We start from the raw sequence: 25558 nt of genomic DNA, 5'->3' as shown, positions 1-25558 counted from the left end.
TGGCGGGGAAGCAGAAGAGTTCAAAAACTGGAGGGGAAGATATACCTTCAACAAATTATTACAATTTATTAAATAAATCAAATTAAGGATACAAAGCACTAAATGTAAGAAGTATAGGTTTCTTGGTAACTACATTCAATATCTTGTAGTAACCTATAATGAAAAAGAATATAAAAACGAATATATGTGTGTATATGTATAACTGAAACACCATGCTGTACACCAGACATTGACACAATATTGTAAACTGACTACACTTCAATAAAAATAAATAAATATAAAGAAGTCAGGAAAAAAAAGAAATCTAGGCCGCCAACAACGGAAACTCAACACATATATGCATGCACGTGCACATCCACTGAACAGAGCTTGAAATGAATCTATCTCCTCCACCTCAAGTGACAGCTTTGTTAATTCATAACAAGCAATATAAACAGCAGCTTCTATCTAGAATTTATATGGAGCCATTTTCTGTTGTTTATAGCTGCCTGATAAAAGCAAGCAAACATGGGTACTACTGATGTCAACAGGCAGGGTTGCTGCAGTAAATTTATTTACAATGAGTGATTGTTATGGGTTCTGATGTAAATAGACAAACCGGGGAGGCGTGTAAGAATTTGGATGTCTACTTACATAAGCAATAGAGAGCATGGTGGCTGAAAGTAGGCCACTGGAGCCAGACTGGTTTCTGTTCTATACTGGATTCACTGTTTACTAGCTGTGTAAACTTGGACCCCCCCCCCATCTGTAAAGCGAAGATAAACAATCACATTAACAAACTCAAAAGCTGTTATGAGAATTAAATGAGTTAATACCTGTAAAGCACTTGGCGCATGCCAAGTGTCTGCCACAGACTGCGTGCTCTACAAATGTCACCCATTGTTTTCGCTCAAACAAGGCCGTTTTTTAACTCAACCAACTGAGCACAATTGAATCTCATAGACACAGAGGGATTTTTCTCAGTAGTGTATCTGGGTAAGCATATTTATTAAGCATAGACAAGAGGGTCCAGGAATTTAATACCATATTTGTTGTCTTTATGGCTGTGTTTCAGTTAGGGTGTTAACCGAGGACAACAGTATTTTCAGATTTAAAATGTGACATTCACTCTGATATTGTTAGTATATACAGTAGTTAAAAACAGTAGTAGATAGTCTTTATGTATGTTAGCTTCCTTTTCAAAAACTAAATTTGCCATATTATATGAATATACTACTTTCCATTTAACCCAATTGTGACAAATTAAGGAAAGAGATGATAGAGTATGAAAAGCTGATGGAAGCTTTCAATATGTGGAACACTTTAGAATATAAATTTCCACAGTGCTATTAATAGTTATATCATCAACAACAGTTTTTCAGACTTTGTGCTTCACTCTGGAGAAAAACAAGAGTATGACGTCTTGAATTTCTTCATTGGGTTATTTGAAACCGAGTTATAATGTGAACACCAACTGTGCACATCATGTTACTTGAGTTCAGTATCAAAGTCATAAACAAAACTAGTCAGAAAAATATTTTCTCTCTCAAAGCTGTTAGTATTTTTAAAAACCCATCAAGTCAACAAAATAGTGAATATCTATGATCATAAATCTTTTTATTAATTCTTTGGTTTGGGCTTTATTAAAAAAACATTTTAAATTCTTAGTTTTACTCTACTCAAATAGACTATAATAACGAATACATATCTTGCACCTACTACATTCCTGATGCTGTTCTAGACAATTCTAAACTGCTGCAGTTGTTAAACAGGTCTAAACTGTCGCAGTTGCTGAACAGTTCTAAAGTGTTGCAGTGTTTTAAAAGTTGCAGCTTTTATATAATACAGCAACGTCAAAGAGAAGAAAGCAGGTGCAGTACCGAAAACTTAAGTTCGCAGAGTCTAACCAGTGTTCTTCGTATAACATTTACACTGACACTGAGATTCATGAACTAAAAAACTTGTATCAAGTTTTTATTACCATTCTAGAAAGGAGTGACGTTTTTCAGTGGACCATATTCCACTCCGTCCCTGATGCCAATAAAACCGTTCTCATTCTGCTGCTGTGGGAAATAAGCAACAACGGAAAAGTAAAAATGAGTTTAGAGCATAAATCAGCTGTCAGTTAAGTCAAGGGGATGGAACCACGAGCCCCCAACCCGGGCCCTTCCCAGCACCCCCTAAGCCCCCAAGGTAGAGCACCTGCCGGCCGCAGAAGGCGCGGAGCACGTTTCCGGCGAGGCGCTGGAGGCGGGGCCCCGGGGCTCGGGGCGGGTCTCCGGGAGCTTTGGGGACGACCTGAGCGGACGCCGGGCGCGTGCGCAGGCGCGGTGGGCCGCAAGGAGGGAGCGATCCAGCGGGCATCCAGAGGAGCGTTGACCGGTCACCGGCTCTGGGCGCTATGAGACCCGGCGAGGAGCGGCCCGTGGAGGGGGGCGCCTGCGCCAGCCTGTCGGAGCTGGAGCTGCTGAAGCTGCGCGCCTCGGAGTGCATCGACGAGGCGGCCGAGCGCCTGGGGGCCCTGAGCCGCGCGATCTGGAGCGAGCCCGAGCTGGCCTACGAGGAGCACCATGCCCACGGCGTGCTGACGCGCTTCTTCGAGAGCGAGCCCCCAGCCGGGTCGTGGGCGGTGCAGCCGCACTACCAGCTGGCCACGGCCTTCCGCGCTGAGTGGGGGCCGCCGTGGGGCTTGGCGGCGCTGCGCCCGCTGCACCTGGGCTTCCTCTGCGAGTACGACGCGCTGCCCGGCATCGGGCACGCCTGCGGCCACAATCTGATCGCCGAGGTCGGGGCGGCAGCCGCGCTGGGCGTGAGAGGGGCCCTGGAGGGCCTCCCCGGGCCGCCTCTGCCGGTGAAGGTGAGGTGGGGCCCAAGCGTGGGACTCCCATCACCTGCCCAGGCCGGGACCGACCGGAGAAGGGCGGATACCGGCGCTTCCCGTGCTCATCCATCCCCTCCCACCCTGGGAATGTGTAGGGGACCACACTCGACGTCTTGGCCTTTGCTAGTAGGCAGAATCCCAGCATCAAAGTCGGTAGTCCATGAGTTTCCGACCTAGCGACATTTTGCAGAGTTTTGCTTTTTCTTTCCTGTGTAGTCGTAAACAATTGCGTGGACTCTCTCCCTTGGGAAAGAACTTAGAACCATGCCTGGTTTTCGTTACGGCTTATTTTTGGTGACAGAAGCAACCGCAATTTGCTGACAAGGTGGTGCAATCTGAGGAAGAAGTAGTTATTGTAGGGAAACATACGGCCCCCCTTTGTTAGGCTCCAACAAATCTTTGTTTGTGGCAGTCCTAGGAGCTGTTGTGATTCGAATCATTGGTATTTGGGTAGGAAATTTTCAGTCGTTAGAACTACAAAATCTGTACAAGTATACCAAAAAATGGGAAGAGAGTGAACATTAACTACATAGATGAGTTGATCCTTAAGTTTTAATGTGTATTTCGCGATTTAAAAAAAATAGCTGGATCCTTTAAACGGGGAGATGTCTTTTATGTTAGTCGTAGAGCCAGTTTAAACTTGTGTTACTCTTTTTCCAGATGGTATGTTCTTCATTCTGTGAGCTAAGATTCAATCAACACCATTCAGGTTAAGGGAAAGACTAATGTTGTATTTTAATATTCTTTAGCCTATGTTTATTCCCAGTGTTAGTAACCTTTCTCTTTTATCTTAACAACTCCGTCTTTTGTGGCTTTTTCTCTTTAGCTGCCTTCTCTTCTCTGCCTTTGGGCCTTGTCTTTAATCTGGCTAGGTTTTTGGTTTTTGAGGGGGAGGGGGTATCCTTTGCTTTTTTGCATGAAACAGTGGAGAGATTTATCTTTAACCAGGTTTATGAAAGGTTCAGAGAAGTCAGCAAGATTTAACTTGGAAAGTCATCAGATTTAATGAGTCAAGGGTTAAGAGTAAAAAGCAGCTTGATTTAAGAGTTTGGGTGCTTTCTAATTTCTAAATAAAGCAAGACTTTGGGAAATGTACACACTTAAGATTTTGAATGGTAATACTCAGCTTCAGCAAGGTTATCTGTCTGATCTGAAAATGGAATTCATATGATTCTCTTTGCAAGCGAAGACTTTCTGTCTTGTTTCATTGTGTTCTTTATGTGATCTTGAAAGTGTATTAGTTGTTTATAGATAATTTTTCTTTGTTTTTAAAAATTATTTGAAGAAGTTAAGCTTAAATATCAAAGTAAAACGTTTATTCTGTAAAGTTTTCTTTTGTTTAATTAGGTGTTTGGTGACCAATAAGTCTGCCTGGTTGAGCTGGTGGAATCGAATTAGTAAGTTTGTGTAATAGTTGGCCGTTTCTAACTGTGGTATTAAGATTTATTTAATGCTTTTCATAAAGGATTAATGCATTAAGACCTTTTAAAGAGGTAACTTGGTAAAGATTCAGAGTTCAGGCCTGAAGGTTAGGATATCTAATCGCAGCTCTGCCTGAAGACTTGCTCTGTGACCTGTGGCAAGACACTTCACTCTATGCCTCAAAACTGCCCTCTCTAAAATGATGATCCACATCACTCACCTACCTCACAGGGTTGTTGTGAGGATAACTGATAAGTAATTAGAAAGTTCCTTACCAGAATAATTACATATATATACTAAAAGACTTAGTCAAAAAGAAGCTCTAAGAAGTTAATCCTAAAGAATTTTGAGGGACTTAGTAAATAGTATTTATCTTTTTTCATCTTTAACATTAGTTACATAAAATTGTGTTATAAAATTAGGGACAGTTTCCTGTAGAGGCTTTAGTACATACTTTGCACCAAATTGATATAATAATGTAAATTGAAAGTTTGTGATTATTTTAGCATCACAGATTTATGCCCACTGCATTATTTAAAGGTCAGAGAACAAAATCTCTTTGTATAGTTTGATGTAGATTGTGAGTAGAGAACCTGTTTGAAATTTTCCTGCTAGGATTTTTTATTGTCCTTTTGCTCTGACACAGATATTTCTTTCTAGGTAATTGTCCTGGGAACCCCTGCAGAAGAAGATGGTGGTGGCAAAATTGATTTAATTGAAGCAGGGGCTTTTAAAAATCTTGATGTTGTTTTTATGGCCCATCCATCTCAAGAGAATGCTGCTTATCTACCGGATGTGGCTGAACACGAGTGAGTGATAAAGTTGAAATAAACTTCTTAGTGGAAAGCAGACTATTAGAATACTTCAGTGTCTTAACTGGAGACTAAAACACCATATTTATATACTTAAAAAGTAAATTGAAAGATACGATATTATTTCATTTCCATTGACATTTGGTAAGCCTCTTCTAATTGAGATTTAATATGGTGTTCATAATTGGACTATTAAAATAGTACCTAAAAAGCTTAAGAATAGCAAACAGAATATATTGACATTTATGTTCTGTTTTGAATTGAGAATAATCTGGTTTCTGGACAACAGCTATCCTTTGATATGAAGTTACCTTTGCAACTGAATAGATTTGCAAGAGACTGCTTTATTAGACTTGGGAAGAAAACACACTTTTCTAGTTTACTTATTTTGAGTTCTTTGCAGAAAGGATTAATTATATTCCTGAGAGAGGGTACAGAAACTGACTAGCTATGGCTTTGATTGGAATTTGCCAATCTGTGCTTTTCTGTTTTGCCTGGAAACCTTTTATCTTTCTCTGTGTTGAAGGGCTCACTTTTTTTTAGTACGTAGGAGCATGCATCATTGAAGTGGTTTAAATTTTTTACATCAGAAATCTCAACCATAATAGTTAGTGGTCCATTTAGTGGTTTGGTCCCAAGGAGCCACTGCTCAGCTGCTTCAGGAAAGCCACACGTTCTCCTCTGCAGTAGCTAGAGGGTAATAGTAGAACCATCCCAACAGTGCTTCCAGATTGTAGATTGCATTCAGTTATCTTACATCTCTCTGTATCCCTTGTTTTCAAAGGGTGACTGTTTTAACTGTTCTGGTATCTTTGTTCTTATCACCAGGAATTGGTGTTATGACAGTAGGAATAATCCTTCAACTTTGGTTTCAGAGTTGGTGTACAGTAGTATACCTCTGGAAAACCTTAGTGATTCGAAGTCTCTGCCAAAGCCTCTGGCTAGAAGGGACCTGTGGCTGCAGGCAGGCTTGCAGCCCATTTGCCTTCTAGGATTTAAGGTTAGGTAGGCTTCTTGGCCTTGATCCTGAAGTTAGCCCGTTTGGCCTCAGGTCTTTCTTAGTATCTAACTTCTTAGTTTTTTCACTGGCCATCTTTAAAGACGGAAAAAAGAACAAGTAAAAAATTAAATTTAAAAAAATTACCAATCTGTTCATCCTAAAAATCTCTAACATTAAATAAAATAAAGCACTGTGTCCCTGTTAATCACCTTTCCCACATCCAGTCCCTTTTCTAGACACACATATTCTTCCAGGACTTTTGAGGTATATTTATAGACATAAAATTGGTACATGTATAAATTAAGTTTTAAAGGAGGATTTTCTCCCCTGAAATATTCTGCTAAATATATTGTTGATCTGACTCTTGCTTTTTAAAATTAAATAATGTGTCTTGAATATCATCCCATATCAGTTTTTTTTTAATTAGCTTTTTAGGCCTAAAATACTAATGCTGATACAAAACAAGCATTAACATTTCATTTCCTGTAGTTTATTGTGCTTTAATTGTACATAGATTGGAACCCTAGAAGAAATAGTGCTAGAGCCATTTTCATAAAGGACATCCTTTTCCATTTTATAGTATTTATCACCAGTTTTGTTAAAATTCCAATTTCAGGGTGATGATGATAAGATGTATATTGAGGAAATAACAAGTATCCTAAAATCTTAAAAATGTATTTGGATGCTTCTACTTGTTTTTATTTTGCTAACAAAGTGTTTGGAATCAGTAAAGAAATGTCTTGAGCCTCCTGAATCTAGCTCATTAAAAACAAATTAAGTCTAGAGTGACTTTTTAATAACTTAAATGTGAGTACTATTAATGGGGCTTAAAAAGTGTTATCTAAGCAAGTCTTCTTTACCAATAACTATATAATATGCAATCCTTTCTCTAAACCTTATTGTTTTTTATTGTAGCTGAGTAGTTAGACCAATATGAGAACTATTTGGAAGTGGAATAACAATTTACAAAATTGTAAAGTATTAGTGATACAGCTATTTTGGAACACTAATAAAATACTGGTAATGAACAAATGACTTAATTCTAGAATATCTTATAATATTGTGAGTATAATCTGTTTTTAGAGATTGTCTTAACCTTTTTCAGCTGTCACCTCCTTTTTGTCTTTCCTTGACCTTTCCTCATCCTTAAGACAGAATTATCTGAGTTTTTGCAGACGTTTGATATGAAACTATCACAATGCAGTGTAGAAGGAGGTAGAAGCCACCTTTTTTGTAATTCCAGCACTTCACACAGGATTGCATTGTTTGAATTGTGTACAAATGTAATTTGTACAGGAGGTCAATAGAGCAAAGTTCTTTTTCACTGTTTGTTTTGGAATGCCTTCTTTGTGTCAGTCACCGTATTACATAATAATAAACTATAAGGTATGTAAATTGCTACATTATTGCTACAGATGATTTGCAAATAAAAATTCCAGCAGTGTGAATTAATTTTGGATAACAGTTGGATAGTTCTGATTACTTGGATTTTCTTACTTTGGTGATATTTAAAAAAGTAATTCCAAACGATATATTTTTTTTTCCTAGTGTGACTGTGAAATACTATGGAAAAGCATCTCACGCTGCTGCGTATCCCTGGGAAGGACTAAATGCATTAGATGCTGCTGTTCTCGCCTATAACAATCTGTCTGTGTTAAGACAGCAAATGAAACCAACCTGGAGAGTTCATGGTATGAATGTCAAGTACTTTGTGTAATAGATGGTATTTAATATATTTCAGTGTAATGTAATTACTTAAAATTTGATGGAAAAAAACATTTGGGAACACTTTATGTACTTTATGAATATTACAAAAGTTTTAAACATTTTCAGAAAGTCATGAGACAGGATACTGGATATTTGTCTGTATGTGGATAACAAGACAGCTAAGATTATTTATGTATAAATGGAATGGTTATTTTGAGTATTAAAAATAATTTTTTCTGTAAAGATCTGTGTTCTCCCCATGGGTATTTGAAAGTTCCAACCTGATTTTCCTGTTATCCTCACTGTCTCTTAATTACAAAATTTAGTCATTTCCTCATTTAAAAAAAAGTTATGTTTACTGGTTTTATTTACTCAAGTGCTATTAATCCTAAGTAACATCTTTCAAAATTATGTGCATCACCTTAATATAAATACAGTAATAAAGTACTGTCATAAAGGTGCAAATTCATTTCTTAGTTTATTTCCTTATAATTTGGGAAATTATTACACTTTAACATCTGTTCTTTACCTGATTTTGCTATAGGCTGAAATTAGTTTGTTAATTGCACTTTTTACCAATCCTCTACCTTAGTTTCTTTAAAAGGAATAAACAGGAATTTGTAAAAACAATTTTTAAAAACCAGGTCATATAAAATTAGATTTTGCATATTTATTTTAGTTATTATTTTGAACGGATATATCTTCCCTCTCAGTGTAGTTCCGAATAAATGCATTTGTTTTGACAGTTGATAATATGCTTTGTGATATTTTACCTGCATTGGTTTCTTGTTGGCATGAAAATTATTTTCCCAAAGCCAGATACCATTTAAAATGGATTCTTGAGTTATGAGAGTAACTATAGAACCTCATACCACTGGGTTTTTTTCTTATTTCAAAAGCTCAGCAGAATGTACAACTGTAATAAAATCCACTGAAATAAAAGTCTTTTCTAGAAAGCTGTAAGATAATTGTAAAAATTTCAAATAGTTTTTTATAGTCAGAAATCATAATTGCTTAACATCATATAAATTCCTTAGACTATAGAACATATAGAACAATTATTTTTTTCCTATTAGTCAAAAAGTATACTATGTATAGAAACTTGTACAACATAAAAATCTTTGATTGGTATATATGTGAAGCTAATAGTTTTAAATTATTTTTCTTTATGTACATATTGGCTGAAAAGCTTTATGGGTGTATTTAAGCTTAATAAATGGTCTCCAAGCTCAATTTCAGTAATTTGGTTCTCTTTATAGGTATAATAAAAAATGGTGGTGTAAAACCCAATATCATTCCCTCTTATTCTGAATTAATCTATTACTTCCGTGCACCCTCAATGAAAGAACTTCCAGTTTTGACCAAAAAGGCAGAAGATTGCTTCAGAGCTGCAGCTTTGGCTACTGGGTGCACAGTAAGAACTTTAAAGCATTAATCTAAGTTATAATCAGAAGTTGTAAGAACTTTAAAGCATTAATCTAAGTTATAATCAGAAGTTGTGTATGTGGGCTGGGGTGGTTATATTAAGTGATGTTAGAACCTCACTTGCCTCTTTTTCATCTGGCAACGTCTTGAATATGCAAAGTCAATTGACTGAATAGTTGATGTGAAAGTCTTTAATTCTTATTTATTTTACTCCATGTCTGCATAGGGAAGACTACAATCATCTGGTTACACAGTACTTAGAATAACTGATACTGCTGGGCGAGAATCCCTGCCTTTCTGCAAGTTTTATTTTTCCTATTGGCAGTTATGCTTTCAGAATTGCTCTATGTAGTCCCCACAAAGGGAACATTATGGCAAAATCAGCCAAACCTGTTTTTGGTGACGTTACAGATACGTGTAGTAGTGATATAAATACTTATGGCTTGCTGGAATGAAAGTTGAAATAGGCACAGTCATCAAGAGGTTTTGTTCATTTGAATCATAAAGTCAGTAACATTTATGCCCCAGGCATGTAGGCACACGGTGGGATGAGAAGTCCCAGAATTGCATAAATCTTGCTCTGTAGCCAGTGGGAGCCTGTAGTCTAGTTGGAGAGATCCAATCCGGATCTGTGCCTCTCAGCCTCACTGATTCTGTAACTTTTGGAAATGTTATTTAGTATCTCTGGGCTTCCATTTTCTCTTGAAAAATGGTGATGATAATATAATCTATCTTAGGGTTCTTGTGAAAATTGAATGACATAATATTTGTAAAGAGTTAGGACCTATACCTCATACCTGATTTTTTTCTGCCCTCAGAGGCTGGAGATGTTACGATTTATTCAGACAGTAGTGGTGTCTCACAGGGGCAGTGATTCTCAGACAATATACATTGTGTCCAGAGTGAAAAATAAAGCATTCATCCCTTTATAATTATAGATATTTAAAATATTTACTTATAACATTAGTACATGAGCTATTAATCATTGGTTAATATTGCAAGGTTTAATATTCCCTTAAAATATTGTTATTAGATTTAAATCTATATTTTAAGTATCTCCCCCCCCCCCAGTTTTATTGAGATATAATTGACATACAGTACTGTGTGAGTTTAAGGTGTACGACATAATGGCTTGACTTACACACATCAAGAAATGATTATCACAGTAAGTTTGATGAACCTCCATCATCTCATATAGATATAAACCTTAAAGAAAGAGAAAAAAATTTTTTTCTTTGTGATGAGAACTCTTAGGATTTACTCTTAACAGCATTCATGGATAATGTACAGCAGTGTTAATTATCTTGTACATTACATCCATAGTACTCATTTATCTTATAACTGGAAGTTTGCACCTTTTGACTACCTTTGTCTAATTCTCCCTCCCTGCAACACCCGACCCTGGTAGCCATAAATCTGATCTCTTTTTCTGAGTTTGTTTTTGAAGTATGCTTGACCTACAACACTGTTAGTTCCTGTAATAACATAGTGACTTAGTATTTCTGTATATTTTGAAATGATCACCATGATAAGTCTAGTTGTCATCTGTCACTGTACAAAAACATTACATCATTATGGACTATATTCCCCACACTACATTTCATACCTGTGACTCATTATTTTGTAACTGAACGTTTGTAATCTCCCTCACCGATTACTCTCCTCTCCGCAGCCCCCTTCCCTCCAGCAGCAACCTGTTTGTTCTCTTTATGACTCTGTTTCTGTTTAGTTACATTTATTCATTTACTTTGATTTTCTTTCTTTCTTTCTTTCTTTGGTGGGGGGAGGTAATCAGTTTGATTGATTGATTTTTAATGGTGGTACTGGGGATTGAACCCTGGACCTCATGCATGCTAGGCACACACTCTACCAGTGAGCTATACCCTCCCCTCCATTTATTTTGATTTTTAAATTCCACATATAAGTGATATCATACAGTATTTGTCTTTGTGTCTGACTTGTTTCACTTAACATAATACCCTCTAGGTCCATCTATGTTGTCACAAATGGTTTCATTCTTTTTTATGTCTTATTAATATTCCATTGTGTATATATATGTGTACTATTCTTTATTCCATCTATTAATGGGCACTTAGGTTGCTTCCATATCTTAGCTGTTATAAATAATACTGCAGTGAACATAGGAATGCATGTATCTTTTAAGTTAGTGTTTTTGTTTTCTTCAAATACCCAGAAGTGGAATTGCTGGATAGTGTGGTATTTCCGTTTTTAATTGTTTGAGGAATCCTCATACTGTTTTCTGTAGTGGCTGCACCAATTTATATTCCCACCAACAGTACACAAGGGCTCCCTTTCCTCTATGTCCTCAACAATAATTGTTATTTGTTGTCTTTTTGATAATGGCCATTTGGACAGATGTTAGGTGTTACCTAATTGTGGTTTTGATTTTCACTTCCCTGATGATTAGTGATGTTGAGCATCTTTTCATGTGTCTGTTGGCCATCTGTATGTCTTCTTTGGAAAATGTCTGTTTAGGTCCTCTGCCCATTTTTTAATTGAGCTGTTTGATTTTTTTGATGTTGAGTTGTGTAAGTTCTTTGTATGTTTTGGATATTAATCCTTTGCTGGATATATTGTTTGCAGGTATCTTCTCCCATTCAGTTGATTGGCCTTTTCATTTTGTTGATGGTTTCCTTCACTGTTCAAAAGCTTTTTAATTTGATGTAGTCCCATTTATTTTTATTTTTATTTCCCTTGCCTGAGGGGACGTATCCAAAAAAAAAATGCTAAGACTAATGTCAAAGAGCATACTGCCTATGTGGTTCTTCTAGGAGTTTTATGATTTCAGGTCTTAAATTTAAGTCTTTAATCCATTTTGAGTTTATTTTTGTATATGATGTCAGAAAATAGTTCAGTTTGATTCTTTGGATGCAGCTGTTCATTTATCCCAGCACCCCTTATGGAAGAGATTGTCTTCTCTGCATTGTATATTCTTGCCTCTTTTGTTGTAGGTTAATTTACCAAAGGTGCATGGGTTTATTTCTGGGCCCTCTATTCTGTTCCAATGATGTATGTGTCTGTTTTTGTGCCAGTGCCATACTGTCTTGATTACTGCAGCTTTGTAGTATAGTTTGAAATCGGGGAGCATAATACCTCCTGTTTTGTTTTTCTTTCTTAAGATTGTTTTTGGCTATTCATGTCTTTTGTATTTCTTCGCAAGTTTTACAATTATTTGTTCTAGTTCTGTGAAAAATGCCATTGGTATTTTTATTGGGATTGCATTGAATCTGTAGATTGCCTTGGGTAATATGGCCATTTTAACAGTATTCTCCCAAGCCTTGAGCATGTTATATTTTTCCATCTATTGTTGTCATCTTCAGTTGCTTTCATCAGTGTCTTATAGTTTTCCAAGTACAGGTCTTTTACCTCCTTAGTTAGATTTATTCTTAGGTATTTTATTCTTTTTGATGAGATTATGAATGGAATTTTTTTTTCCATTTCTCTTACTAATAGTTCATTGTTAGTGTATAGAAACGCAACAGATTTCTTTATACTAATTTTGTCTCCTGCAATTTTACTGTAATCATTGATGAGTTCTAATGATTTTTTGGTGGTGTCTTTAGGGTTTTCTATGAATAGTGTCATGTCATCTGCAAACAGTTGGCAGTTTTATATCTTCCTTTACAATTCAGATGCCTTTTATTTCTATTTCTTGCTTGATTGCCGTGGCTAGGACTTCCAATACTAATTGAATTAAAATGGTGAGAGTGGGCATCCCTGTCTTGTTCCTGATCTTAGAGGAAATGCTGTCAGCTTTTTACTGTTGATTATGATGTTGACTGTGGGCCTGTCATATATATGACTTCTATTATGCTGAAGTGTGTTTCCTCTGTACTCACTTTGTTGAGAGCTTTTATCATAAATGGATGTTGAATTTTGTCAGAAGCCTTTTCTGCATCTATTGAAATGATCGTATGATTTTTATTCTTAGTTTGTTAATGTGGTGAAGCACGTTGATTGATTTGTGGATATTGAACCATTCTTGTATCCTTGGGATAAATCACACTTGATTGTAATTTATGGTCCTTCTAATGTATTGTTGAATTCAGTTTGCTTCTCCTTTTTCATTTCTGATTTTAGTAATTTGGGCCCTTTTTTTCTTGATGAGTCTGGCTAAAAGTTTGTCAATTTTGTTTATCTTTTCAAAGAAACAGTTCTTAGTTTCATTGATATTTTCTCTTGGGTTTTTTTTTTAGTCTCTATTTCATTTATTTTTGCTCCGATCTTTATGATTTTTTTTCCTTCTACTAACTTCAGGCTTTGTTTATTGTTCTTTTCTTGTTCATTTAGGTGCACTATTAGGTTTTTGCTGCATCTCATGGAATTTGCATTGTTGTGTTTCCATTTCATTTGTCTCAAAGTATTTTTATTTCCTCTTTGACTTCTTTAGTGACCCATTGGTTGTTTAGTAGCATATTGTTTAGCTTCCACATGTTTGCATTTTTTGTAGGTTTTTTTTGTAATTGATTTCTAGTTTCGTACTTTGTGGTCAGAAAAGATGTTTTGATATGATTTCAGTCTTTTTAAATTTACTAAGACTTATTCTGTGGCTTAACATGTTATCTATCCTGAAGAATGTTGCATGTGCATTTGAAAAGAATATGTATTCTACTGCTTTTGGATGTAATGTTCTGCTATATATATATGTAGTGATTTGGGTTGATCCTGTTTGGGATTCTCTGTATTTCTTGGCCTGTATGTCTATTGCCTTTCCCAGGTTAGGGATGTTTTCAGCTGTTATGTCTTCAGATATGTTCTCTGCCTCTTTCTCTCTTTTCCTATTGGGACCCTCATAATACGAACATTAGTACTTTTGATGTTGTCCCAGAGGTCTCTTAAACTGTATTCATTTTTTAAAATTTATTTTTCTTTTTTCTGTTCAGCTTAAGTGATCACCACTACTCTGTCTTCCAGTTTGCCTGTCCATTCCTCAGTATCATCTAATCTACTGTTGATTCCTTCTAGTGTATTTCTTATTTCAGGTATTGTATTCTTTAGCTCTGTTTGGTTCTTTTTTATATTTTCTCTTTGTTAAAAACTTCTAACTTCTCACTCTGTTCAACCGTTCTTCTGAGTTCTTCCAGCATCCTTATGACCATTACCTTTATCAGGTAGATTGCGTGTCTCCTTTTCTCTTATATTTTAAATAATAGCCTTTTAATAATTTTTTGTGTTTTGGCTGACTTGTATCTGCTTAGGTTGTCATTGTTTCTCATTGTTTCTAACTTAAATATTGCTAAGAATAGAAGAATTATCATCTCTGCCATTCTATAATTGGTTTTTGCTAATGTTTTTGGTATTAACTTTAGTCTGTGGTAGTATGCCCATTTTGATTTAATCAAATCTAAATCTGTAAATCCTCTTAATTGGGTACATATAAACTGCTTCTGTATTTTCATGCACTGAAATGAATAAATGAGTACCACAGTCAGCCCTTCTGCATCATGAATCTTCTGTGTTTCTCTCAGGGTCCTTTGTACCTTTTAACCCGGCAGCGGTGTCCTTGTCAGTTTGTATACTGAATATTAGTAAATCTTGATTTCTTCCTTTCAGAGGCTACAACGTAGAGCAATGTTTTTTAAGAGTTAAGAGAGTGTGGTTTTTAGACCACCTGCTTCAGAATTACATGGTGGTGGGGTGCTGGTTAAAATGGAGATTCTTGGCCTTACCCACACCCTGTTTAGGTGACTAAAGTTGGGACTCACTGACTAGCAGAGCTAGGTTAGCTTGGTGTTTATATAACACAAAGGAGATAGGGTCTTAGGAACTCTCGTTATAGAAAAACATATTTTTTTCTAAGGTAAAAGATTTGAGAGACTTTATATCCTGAAGGGGAAGCACCCTCTCTTAAACTTCATTCTGTTAGAGAACCATTGCTAGTTTGAAAATTAGGTAATGAATTTGAGTTTCTTAATTCAAAATTTGTTTTATAATTTTTAACTAGGTAGAAATTAAAGGTGGAGCACATGATTATTACAATGTTCTTCCCAATAAGAGTCTATGGAAAGCTTATGTTGAAAATGGGAAAAAGCTGGGAATAGACTTCATTTCAGAAGATGCAATGTTGAGTGGCCCTTCAGGTAATTAAGTTCTTTCAAACATACGATACTGTTTAAGGAAGGGAAGTACCATCCATGGTTAAATGGTTTTGTTTAACAGCTTGGGAGGGTGTGGGAGGGATTGCTCATGCTTGTTATTGATATTTTTCACAAACTTAATAGTTGAGGGAGAGCAATTAATGAACTCTTCGGTGAATGTAGAGTGTAAAATGAGCAGATTTGTTTTTAGAAATACTTTTTGCTTTATAGTCTGAATGTTTCTAGTGTTTAAATTTGCTTAGTTCTGATTTCTAAGTAAGCTACTTAAAGGGGAAATAGAATTTTAATTCATTCTCTGTCATTAGTAAGCAGATTACTAAGGACTTAGTTATATGGGGGCATTTTCGGTTTCTGAGGAGCAACAAACAACTATTAGAATTTAAATATTAATAAGTATAGCGGGTTACTTTACAGTTTTTTCCTTTTAAAAGCATTATCACTAATACATTTGCATGTCAGAGATGTGTCTCCTAAAATATAATAATAAATGTTGATGAAGTAGATTCAAAAGGACTTGGTGATTAAAATGCGTTGATGTCATTCAGCGAGATACAAGTTAAGGAGAGAGAGCAGCCTGGAGTAGACTGGGTCAGTATCAGTTATTAGTTTGTTAAATTTGGGGTGTTCACAGGACTTCTAAGGAAAGCTGTCCAGTAGCCCATTGAATCTGGAACTCCCAAAATTTGTCTAGGTAGAGATTTAGAGGTTGTCAACACTTGAGAGGTAACTGAAAATACAGGTTTCAACATTGATGATGCAGCCCAGGTACACGGAGGGAGAAGTAGCCCAGAGACGAAAGCCCCGGGATCACCAGTGCTTAGGGGACAGGCAAAGGAAGTCACTGGAGAAGGAGACAGAGATGGTCAGAGAGGAAGCCTGGCAGTGAGGAGAGAGTGGAGTCATGGAATCCAAAAGGTCAGGGAGTTTCTAGAAAGGAAGGAATAGAAAACCATGCCAGGTGCTGTAGAAATTAAGGTAAGTGTGGTCTAGTGTCCACTGGGCAAGCAATTAGAAATTCATGGTTTGTCTTCTCTTTCTAAGGATCTACTGATTTTGGAAATGTTACTTTTGTGGTTCCTGGGATTCATCCATATTTTTACATTGGAACAAATGCCTTGAATCATACAGAACAGTATACTGAAGCTGCAGGTAAGTGTTATTAGAAGTGAATGTTTTGGCATCTACTCTCTTTTCATAGTAGTAGCTGCCTTTCTAACTGTTTAGTTTAGCCTAGTGTTACTTCTTTACCTAGCATCACCTCAGGAAATACTATATTGTGGTGGGCAGTTGGAGAGGCAATTTAGATATTGAGAGCCAACCCGAAAACTAATAAATTAATTTGTAATAAATACGAAGTTATCTTTATTCATTTTCTCTACCTTTTAGGATCACCAGAAGCTCAGTTCCATGCTTTGCGAACAGCCAAAGTTCTGGCAATGACTGCATTGGATGTTATTTTTAAGCCAGAGTTGTTGGAAAGAATCAGAGAGGACTTTAAATTGAAACTTCAAGAAGAAGAGTATTTAAATACAGTAGAATAAAAGGAAGATTTCGGAGCCGCTGGTGGATCATTAGGAAGTGATTTTTTTTCTTTAATCTTTTTTAATGAAGGGGGAGGGCATGGCTTGTTTTTCAGTCTTAAAGGAGTCAGATTCCTCTTACCTGAAAAGTGAGGACATGATGTGGAGAAAACACATTACCTCATATCTAAAATGAAATTTCGCAAGTCTGTGTCTGATAGAATTGTGATCTCACAGAGCTGGTATGTGATGGCATTTCTTAAATAACCTGGACGATACATGGTTTATCAGTGATGATATTTTATAAATTCTTATGCTGTGTGAGTATATTTTAAAAGATCCAGGAGATTTCATACCTTATATTCAGAATTGACACATGAAAGACTTTTTTTTTTTTTTTTTTCTTTTGGTGTAGGGTGGTAAAATTGTTCTATAAAGTTGTTTTAAAATTCAAGTTCTAAGTCTAGGGAAGGTTCATTTGGAATATCTGACTGTATCTGCTTTGCTTTGGGGAATCTCTTCACTGATAATAAAAATAGGTTTTTAATCAGAAATGCTGTGGGGAGACAACCAGAAGCTCAGGTACAAAGAATAAGTTTTAGTTTTACCATTTGAAGGAAAATGAAAATGTTCTTTTTAACATATAATTTACTCTAAGAAGTGGCATTAAAGTGCTATTCCTCATTCCATATGCCTGTAAATAAGAAAAATTACAGATGGATAGGATTAGACTCTTCCTGTAAGGTGTTTGCTTGGTAGCCGCATGTGTTCTAGAGGAATTTAATGAGAGGGGAGCGATGTCTACTTAATCTTGAATGTTAATGTCATATAACTGGTCCCCTCTACCCAGCCAGCTCTATTCAGGCTTCTCAGAATTTTAGCCTGTCCAGCCTGGCTGGACAATGTAGTTGACAGAGTTTAGGGGACAGAATTCTAAGCCTCCTTAAGCCCCGTGCTAGCCCAATATAAATTTAAAAGTATTACAAGTTTTTCCTGGTGTGAATTTATTGAACATGATAAAAGAATGTGAAAAAAGTATCTGGTAAAACAAGTATTTAAAGCTGTGACTATTTTTAAAGAAGAGTCCTCCAGTTTGAATGTAAGCATTCCAAAAATGGAAGAGAGGAAAGAGAAGTGAGCATTTGGCCTCTGCTGTAAGCAAGTCACTTGAGTGCTCTCAGCCTTTGGCTCCTCGTTTGGGAAGTTAGATTAGGTCCCTTATCCTTACAGTCCTTTAAACCTTTGATTCCTATTCTATCTGAAATACTTAAAGTTGAAAGAAAGAGAGGGGTATTTGGGGGAAGAGTTAGTGGTTGAGAATTGCTTTCTATATCGGGTCTGCAGACTACACCTGATTTGGCAAGCGGCCTGATTCTATATGGCTAGCATGCTAAAAATGGTCTTTACATTTATAACAAAGCATCAGAGACCAGATCATGTGACCTGCAAAACTGAAAATATTTACTGTCTGGCCCTTTGTAAAAGAAAGTTTGCCAGCCCATCCTATATAACAGTAAAATAAAACCTGTTTCTCTTTGGATTTACATCATACAATCAGATATTCTCCTAGAATAAAACTTCAAGCCTCTGAATTGAAAACATTGAGAAAGGCAATTAGATGGCAGTGCCCTGGTGTCGACCATTATAATGCGTCAGGGATTTGTCCTCACTGGGGCTTCTGACACTTTAGAAGTTTGCTTTCTTTTAGCATTCACTTCATTCTGGGATCCAGCTACCCTACTGCCTTAAGACTGTCTCCTGTGCAAGCTACTCTTCTAACTCTTCGTATCAGCTTTTAGAACTGGATCCTCCATGACACTCTGTATCTGATTATTTATAATCTCAAAGAGTCATGGTATATATTTTACAAACAGGAAAGGGATCAACAGAGGCTTCACGCTGAGAATTGGGTATGTCCAAGACCTCTGGTTTATAAAAAATAGAGTTTCCTAATTATCAATTTAATAAATTTCTCAACTACAAGCTTTAAATTTCTTATATAAATCCTACGCCCTAAGGAATGTGGTTTTATTTTCTAACGCCTTGATAAAATTCTAAAACATTGACTGTTGGCTGGTATCCCGACACACCGATGTTCTCCTGTCTTTTGTGAACTGTCACAAATTAATTGTTACTTGTACTTATTTGTTTGTGATAAATTTACTTTTTAAAAGCAAATTAGAGTGAAGTTCAGGTTAACATTCTGTTGTTACCTGTTCACTTGTGTTCTGGTAAGTATTCTGCCTGAGAGCGAGGTGTGGAGCTGCTGCTGGTGTGCAGGGAATATGTGTATCTGTCCCAGCACTGTCCTCCACAACCCCGTCTGAGGAAGTGACATTGATGAGCTGCTAAGATTTGTGTCACCTCTGAGTTTCTATCATTTTATTTTCCTTTCAACATTTTTAAAACTTGGTCAAAACATGGCATCACCCATGGGAATATGTCCTGGATTTATCATGTCGGAAAAGAGGTTGAGAACTGATACTCTGGAGTCCGTCTAGAAGTATGTTTTTTTTTTTTTCTCTCCAGATCTCACCTTGACATTTTACATTAATTCACTTTAACAGTTATTTCGCATAATTCAGATTTTTTAAATCCCTTATTACTTTTTGTATACCAGTGAGTTAATTGAGCCATATTACACTAAAATTTGTAAATAAATACATAAATAAATGCTGAGTCAGAATCACATGTCCAGAGGATCCAACTGTAGCTAATCTTCACGGTGTCATTTGAATTCAGGAGACTTCTTTTGTAATGGTAGTTTTTCCTTTTGGAACTAAATTCTTTCTTTACCCTCATACATCAATGCCATGTTTCTATTGTGCTAAATTCTCATAAACGTTTATACTTAGTTTAAATTAGCCTTGTTGATTGGTCCTCATATTTTGTCATTATAGCCTTTTTTTTTTTTTTTTTTTTTTAGTGGAGGTACTGGGGATTGAACCTAGGACCCTGTGCATGCTAAGCAGGTGCTCTAAAACTAAGCTGTTTATCCCTCCTGGGCCTTAGATTTTGGATTATGTCTCCAAAGATTTTGGTAGATAAACAGAGGAGCACCAGATTACAGGTGAACAGTGTCACTTTTAGATAAAAATGTTTATATATAGCTCTTTATTACTTAAAAGATGAATATTTGTTTTTAGGACGTCGACAAATGGATAGGACTTTTAATAATTTATTATTTTGTTTCCTGTTTTTGAGAAGGGGGACAACTAACTTTTTCTCCAGAATTAGTTTGAGTGATGACACTTTACTTTCACTTAGATTCAGTGATTATATGTTACTCCTCCACTAGATTGTATATTCTTTGAAGCCATTGTCTTTTCAGTATGCTTAATTTCCTTCAGGTATGCTAAAACCTGATTTATTTGGGGGGAAAAAAAGACCAAGCTGAGTGAGTGTGAAGTTTAAAGTAATATGATTTTCAAAATATTGAATTAGCTTCTGACCTAAACTAGAGGTATAGGTGGGCCTGCTTGAGGCCCACTTGTATCCTTGTTTTTGTAGAAAGTGCTTTTATTATGTGCCTTTTTTACAATCTTTCATTGTTTGCACCCAGAACTGAAAGCATTTTCCTCAGATACCAGCTTTTGGCTATCTTTGTTAAATTAATAGACTTTAAAGGTATGATCCAAATTAATGATTTAAATTTAATTATAGATTGAAATTTTTTCTCTTTTGTGACTTAATTTTAAGAGCAGTCCTGACTTAATTTGGGACCTGTATAAAACAATTATGTGGTACTACTAATTACTGAGTGGCAGTATAGTATATAATACGATTGAGTTTAGCTAATATTTAGCTCGCCTCTGAGAATTTTCAGACTACTTTTCAGTTTTAAAAACTACCCATATTTTATGAACTACTCAGGAAAATTTTCCCTTTTCATTGCTTCTTCCTGTAGCACTCCCAAGGGCTGGGGCGTTTAGGATAAACTAGAACATTTTCATGTGTTTATGAATACTTGTATAAACTGAAAGTATTTTGATTTCCCACAATCCTCCAAAGGACTGTTTATTTATTGGTATGTTGTATTGATATTTTAACTGTTATATTGTCAGCAGTTGAGTTCAGTGAACATTTGTCGAGGAGAGCCTACTTCTAAACACTGGGGACTAGAAGAGTAAGATATGGTCCATGCCCCAAAAAGCTTGTTTTTGGTGGTAAGTTCTCTTAAGATTTACTTTATCTGAGCAACACTGGGATTGAGGGAACATCCGAAGGCTACTGTCTTGGAAATTTATAAGGAAGTATTTCTATAATATTTAAAAATGCCTGAGTCACATCAGTCTGAATAGAACAAGTTCATGTGAAAAGTCTTTTCTTAAAGAATGATTGTCCCATTTTATAATACATTCTTTTTAAAAAGAAAACCTTTCGATGTGTTTTATACTTTTCTTACTTTTTATCTGAAGCATCCCTTTAGTCTTCTGGAAAATGTCCTACATAGAGCTACCCTACAAACTATCAAAGTAAATTTTCATTGTAAAATTAGACAGCTGTTTTTGTGCTAGCTAGCAACTCTATGAGTCTGTAAGATATGAAAAACTACTCTTTATTTTTTTTATATACTTCAGCAAACATTTTGCAAACCAATTATATAGTTGAGGATGGTGCATCTTGATATGTATGAAGTTAATACTTTGAAGTAAGCAATCAGTCTATTACCATCAGATCATAGTTATTTTAAAAATATTTTAATATGTACATATTAAAGTATGTATAGAAAAATGTTAATAAACATGTTTATCAGGTAGCAACTGTCGTGGGTTTTTTCAACATATATATGAAGTTTTGAAATTATATGAAGATAAAGCACAATTACGCAAATACACTGTGATTTGGTATATTCTCTTACTCATCAGTATTACAGATGTTTATTTACTTTGAAACTGTAAATATATTATTTATATCAGAATTTAGAAAGAGCAGTTAACTCCTTTTGTTTAAAAATAAGTGTTTTACTAGTCTCAGATGCTGAAAAATGCCAGCGCAAGTTCATGGTAGAAGGTACATTATTATAGTATCGAATTTTTAAAAATTTTTTTCAACTACTGGACAAAGGAATTCTGTGTAATAACTCAAATGCAGTAGAGCAGGTTTTTAGATTCTTATCAATGGCTAAAGAATAAGTGCCTCAAATGAGAAAAATTGTAAGTGTCCTTATTTTTTGGTTTAAACTGGCTTTCAAAATAGAGTCCAAGTCTGTTCTTTTGTCCAGTGATTAAAATGTTAGATTAACTTTGGTTAGTTCAGTGGATCAAAGCATTCAATCACCTTAAAAAATAAACCTCAGAGATGCAAAATAGAAAAGAATATCAGGTCAGTGTCTTAAATAGACAAGAATCTTGTTTAGGTTAAAGACTAAGTAGACATTGCCCCACTGAGTAAACAATAAATTGCATTTGAGAGAGTTTGAACTTTGGTCTGTTTGTTATGTCACTAATGCCTGACAGTCTTGTTTGGTTCAGGAGAATGGAAAGCAGTTCAGAAACTTCATGTTTTCCCACTTGAGCATAGCTTATTTAGGGAATACCAAACCTACGTGCAAGCATTGTTACTGCCCATAAATGATGTGGATTCAGGATTAACCGTCACTTGGTGCCTTGTCATCTGACCGGACTCTTCCTCCCTGGAGGATCGCGTGTTGCATATGAGAACCTTAAAGAGTTTGATGTGAACCTGACTACCCCTTGACTGGAAGTAGAGTTCAAGTTTGCTTATAGCTGATAGCAGGGTAGGATGACGCCTCTCAAGAAATAGGCTTAGATGCAGTTGAAACCTAAAGCTTTAAACTATTGTCCAAACCCAATTAATCTCTGAAAGTGGTAAAGGGTACTAAGTTATTGTTCAGCCTAATGTTTCTTCAGAGATGGAGGGGTTATCCATAGCGACTGCTTGGTATACCTTACATCGCCTTCAGAAGCTTTTAGCTTCTGCCCATCCATCCCAAGTCACAGAACCCACTTAGGTGGGTTGTGTGTTTTTACAGAAGATCCTTTGTAAAATATGTATACACATAAGAAGAGCTTATAATAGAAAATCCCAGCCAGGAAGAGATTGCAACCATGGTTATTTTAGCTTTTTATCTCTAGGTCTCTCTTTCCAATCAGATTTTAGCCTGTGTCCCCCAGCTTCTGATACTACTATTACCCCTCCTACCTTCTGCCACTTCTTAAGTTCTGGCCTGAATATGATTTGTTCTATTGTCCAAGGTTGGGCAAAAAAGAATTTAGAAAATCAAGGGGAAAATATTACAAAGGTTTAGAAATTAATTCACAAGGCACAGATTTCTTATTCTAAGATGACAGTAGCATAATTTGACTAATAAAAGTTGTTTTCTATCATTACCTCAACATGTCACAACCATATTTATTACCTTTTTATATGGCCTGATCTGCCCATTCACACTGCCAAAGAAATCTATTTTCTGTGTATTTAAAAGCATTTTCCTCATGTTGAGCCAGTTGCTGATGTTTCTGTTTGGTTGGTTTGTTCTTAACAGTGTGAAGGATCCCTCTAGTTCTGGCCTCGTTTGCAGACTGCCATCATTGAGCTCAGGGTAGGCTGAGTAGGAAAAATCTTACTCTGGCTCTGGTTACTAATTCCTGTCACATCTCCCGAAGGACCACCTTACCCTTTTCAGCTCTCTTGAGGACTTCACAAGCTGAGATGGGTTTCTGATAAGGGTAGACAGACACTTGAATTAGCTCTCTTGGGAATTCAGAATTGAGGTGAACTCATTTAGATGATGATGAACCCTGGAACTTTAAGGTCAATAAATCGAGCTGAATGTCATGTGTGAGCAGAGAAGGACAATCTTCATGGCGAATAAAGCAATCACCCAGAAGAAAGGAACAGTAACTGCCTAGAAAAAGAAGCTGTCTGAAATCTTTCCAGTTTTCATCAGGCACAGCTGGACTTCCATTTTCTTCATACCTGTGAGATACCCCTGTGTTCTTCTTAAGCTAGTTTGAGTGGGTTACTCTTCCATACTATCAAATACCACTAAGATATCATCTAACACTATTTATAATTTTTAAAGACTTAAAATGTAAGAACCTGGAATTACACTCCACACTACATATTCAACATAATAAAGAATATTGATCTCAAATCTATCCATTCTATACGTCCATTGTTTTTTTTCATAAGATATTTCCAGCTCATCTTTTTAGTTTATTTATTTATTTTTTGCAGGGTGAAAGTAGTTAGGTTTATTAATTTTGTTAGTTAGTTATTTTATTTATTTAATGGAGGTGCTGAGGATAGGACCTCATGCTTACTAGGCACATGCTCTACCACTGAGCAATACCCTCCCCCTGTATATTCATTGCTAATGGGAGGAGACAGTCTAGAATGGGGCAAGAATTTATGCCCAAGAGTATTCATCACAGTATTATTTTTAATCAAATATTAAGGGAAAGATTGCCTTGTATATCCATAGTATGGAGTGATTTTAATGACTGAAAAATACAGAATTTTTAGTAGGCCAGTGGTCATACTGTCATGGAAAAGAACCAATATCAATTTGTATATAAAATATGATGGCAACTATATAAAAATGTATAGGAAAAAAGATGAGAAGTAACACTAGTTGCCCGTGGCTGATGGGATGATGAATAGGGTTTTTTTTTTTTTTCTGTTTTTTATACCTTGAACTTTACAAATTACCACTCTCCCCCCCCCAAAAAAAGGAGGAAAAGGAAAGAAATTCATCTCCTAAATCTACACGTAAATTCCTAGTAACTCAGATTCCTACTTTTTTAGAATTAAAATTTTTTTAACTCCGCTGAGCTTTGTAGTGGAGGAATATTTTTTAAATATTCCTGGACAAATATTCTTCCTTATTTTGTAGAGACATTTGTATTCCTTAATCTGGGTTTGGTGCTTGAGGGCTGTCGTCTTTAAGGGAGTGCTTTACCAACTCGAACAAGATAAGCAAATCAGCTATCGCTCTGAACACAGTGCTTAGCACATACAGTAAGCATGCAATATTGAGTTGCTTAATGTAGAAATGCAGCTTTTAAGTCACTTACTGTGAATGATGCTCAAAGTGATAGGATTGTGTGAACCTAGTTCAGTACTTTGCTCACTTGCATGCATATGAGAATCACCTAGGGATCTTGTTAAAATACAGGCTATAACTCAGAGGATGTGGGTTGGGGCTTGAGATTCTGCTCTCCTAACACGTTCCTAGGTAATGCCAGCACTGCTCTGGAAATTGCACTTGTCCTAATTAAAAATAGGTGCCATGATTACCCTAAAATGGATATCCAATTTGAGGAACGCCATGGTAATTAAATCTTGTTATGGAACAGTATTACAAGATGGGAAATCGTTGTAATACTGTACCTTAAATCCTTAGGTTTTTGCTATCAGGCATATTTGAGTACAATCATGCCATATTTCACAACTAAAGATCATTTTGCATAGATTGTTAACTATTTGGAATGGCAAAGCCTGTAACTGTGTAGCTAAGTTCATATTAAGTTGTAGTCATGGTATTTTGGGGAAAGGCCAGAACATTAAAATTGATTTTTACATAAGGAAATTCACATTCAAATGCACAACATGAGAAAATGGTGCTAATTTGGGGTGAAGATTGAGAAATTTTCAGATCATCTTTTTTCCTCATCATCCTTGAACTGTTTTTCCAGGTGTATCATTAAGTTGGGTAATACTAAAGT

The 25558-nt window shown here is 36.0% G+C and overlaps 1 protein-coding gene across 1 annotated transcript; it reads left to right on the top strand.

Annotated features, from left to right (window-relative positions):
- Nucleotides 1-2226: 2226 nt before the first annotated feature.
- Nucleotides 2227-21624, top strand: PM20D2 (peptidase M20 domain containing 2). Its single transcript, XM_010948943.3, has 7 exons — nt 2227-2836; nt 4943-5091; nt 7643-7785; nt 9061-9215; nt 15192-15327; nt 16387-16494; nt 16732-21624. Exons 1-7 carry the CDS (start codon nt 2381-2383, stop codon nt 16884-16886), a joined length of 1302 nt encoding a protein of 433 aa, XP_010947245.2. The 5' UTR covers nt 2227-2380; the 3' UTR covers nt 16887-21624.
- The last annotated feature ends 3934 nt before the right edge of the window (nt 21625-25558 follow it).

The sequence above is a fragment of the Camelus bactrianus genome, chromosome 8 (genome assembly GCF_048773025.1).
Source record: "Camelus bactrianus isolate YW-2024 breed Bactrian camel chromosome 8, ASM4877302v1, whole genome shotgun sequence".
In the NCBI taxonomy this organism is placed as follows: domain Eukaryota; kingdom Metazoa; phylum Chordata; class Mammalia; order Artiodactyla; family Camelidae; genus Camelus; species Camelus bactrianus.
Note: the sequence above shows the minus strand (reverse complement) of the source record. Positions and strands in the feature narration are given on the sequence as shown.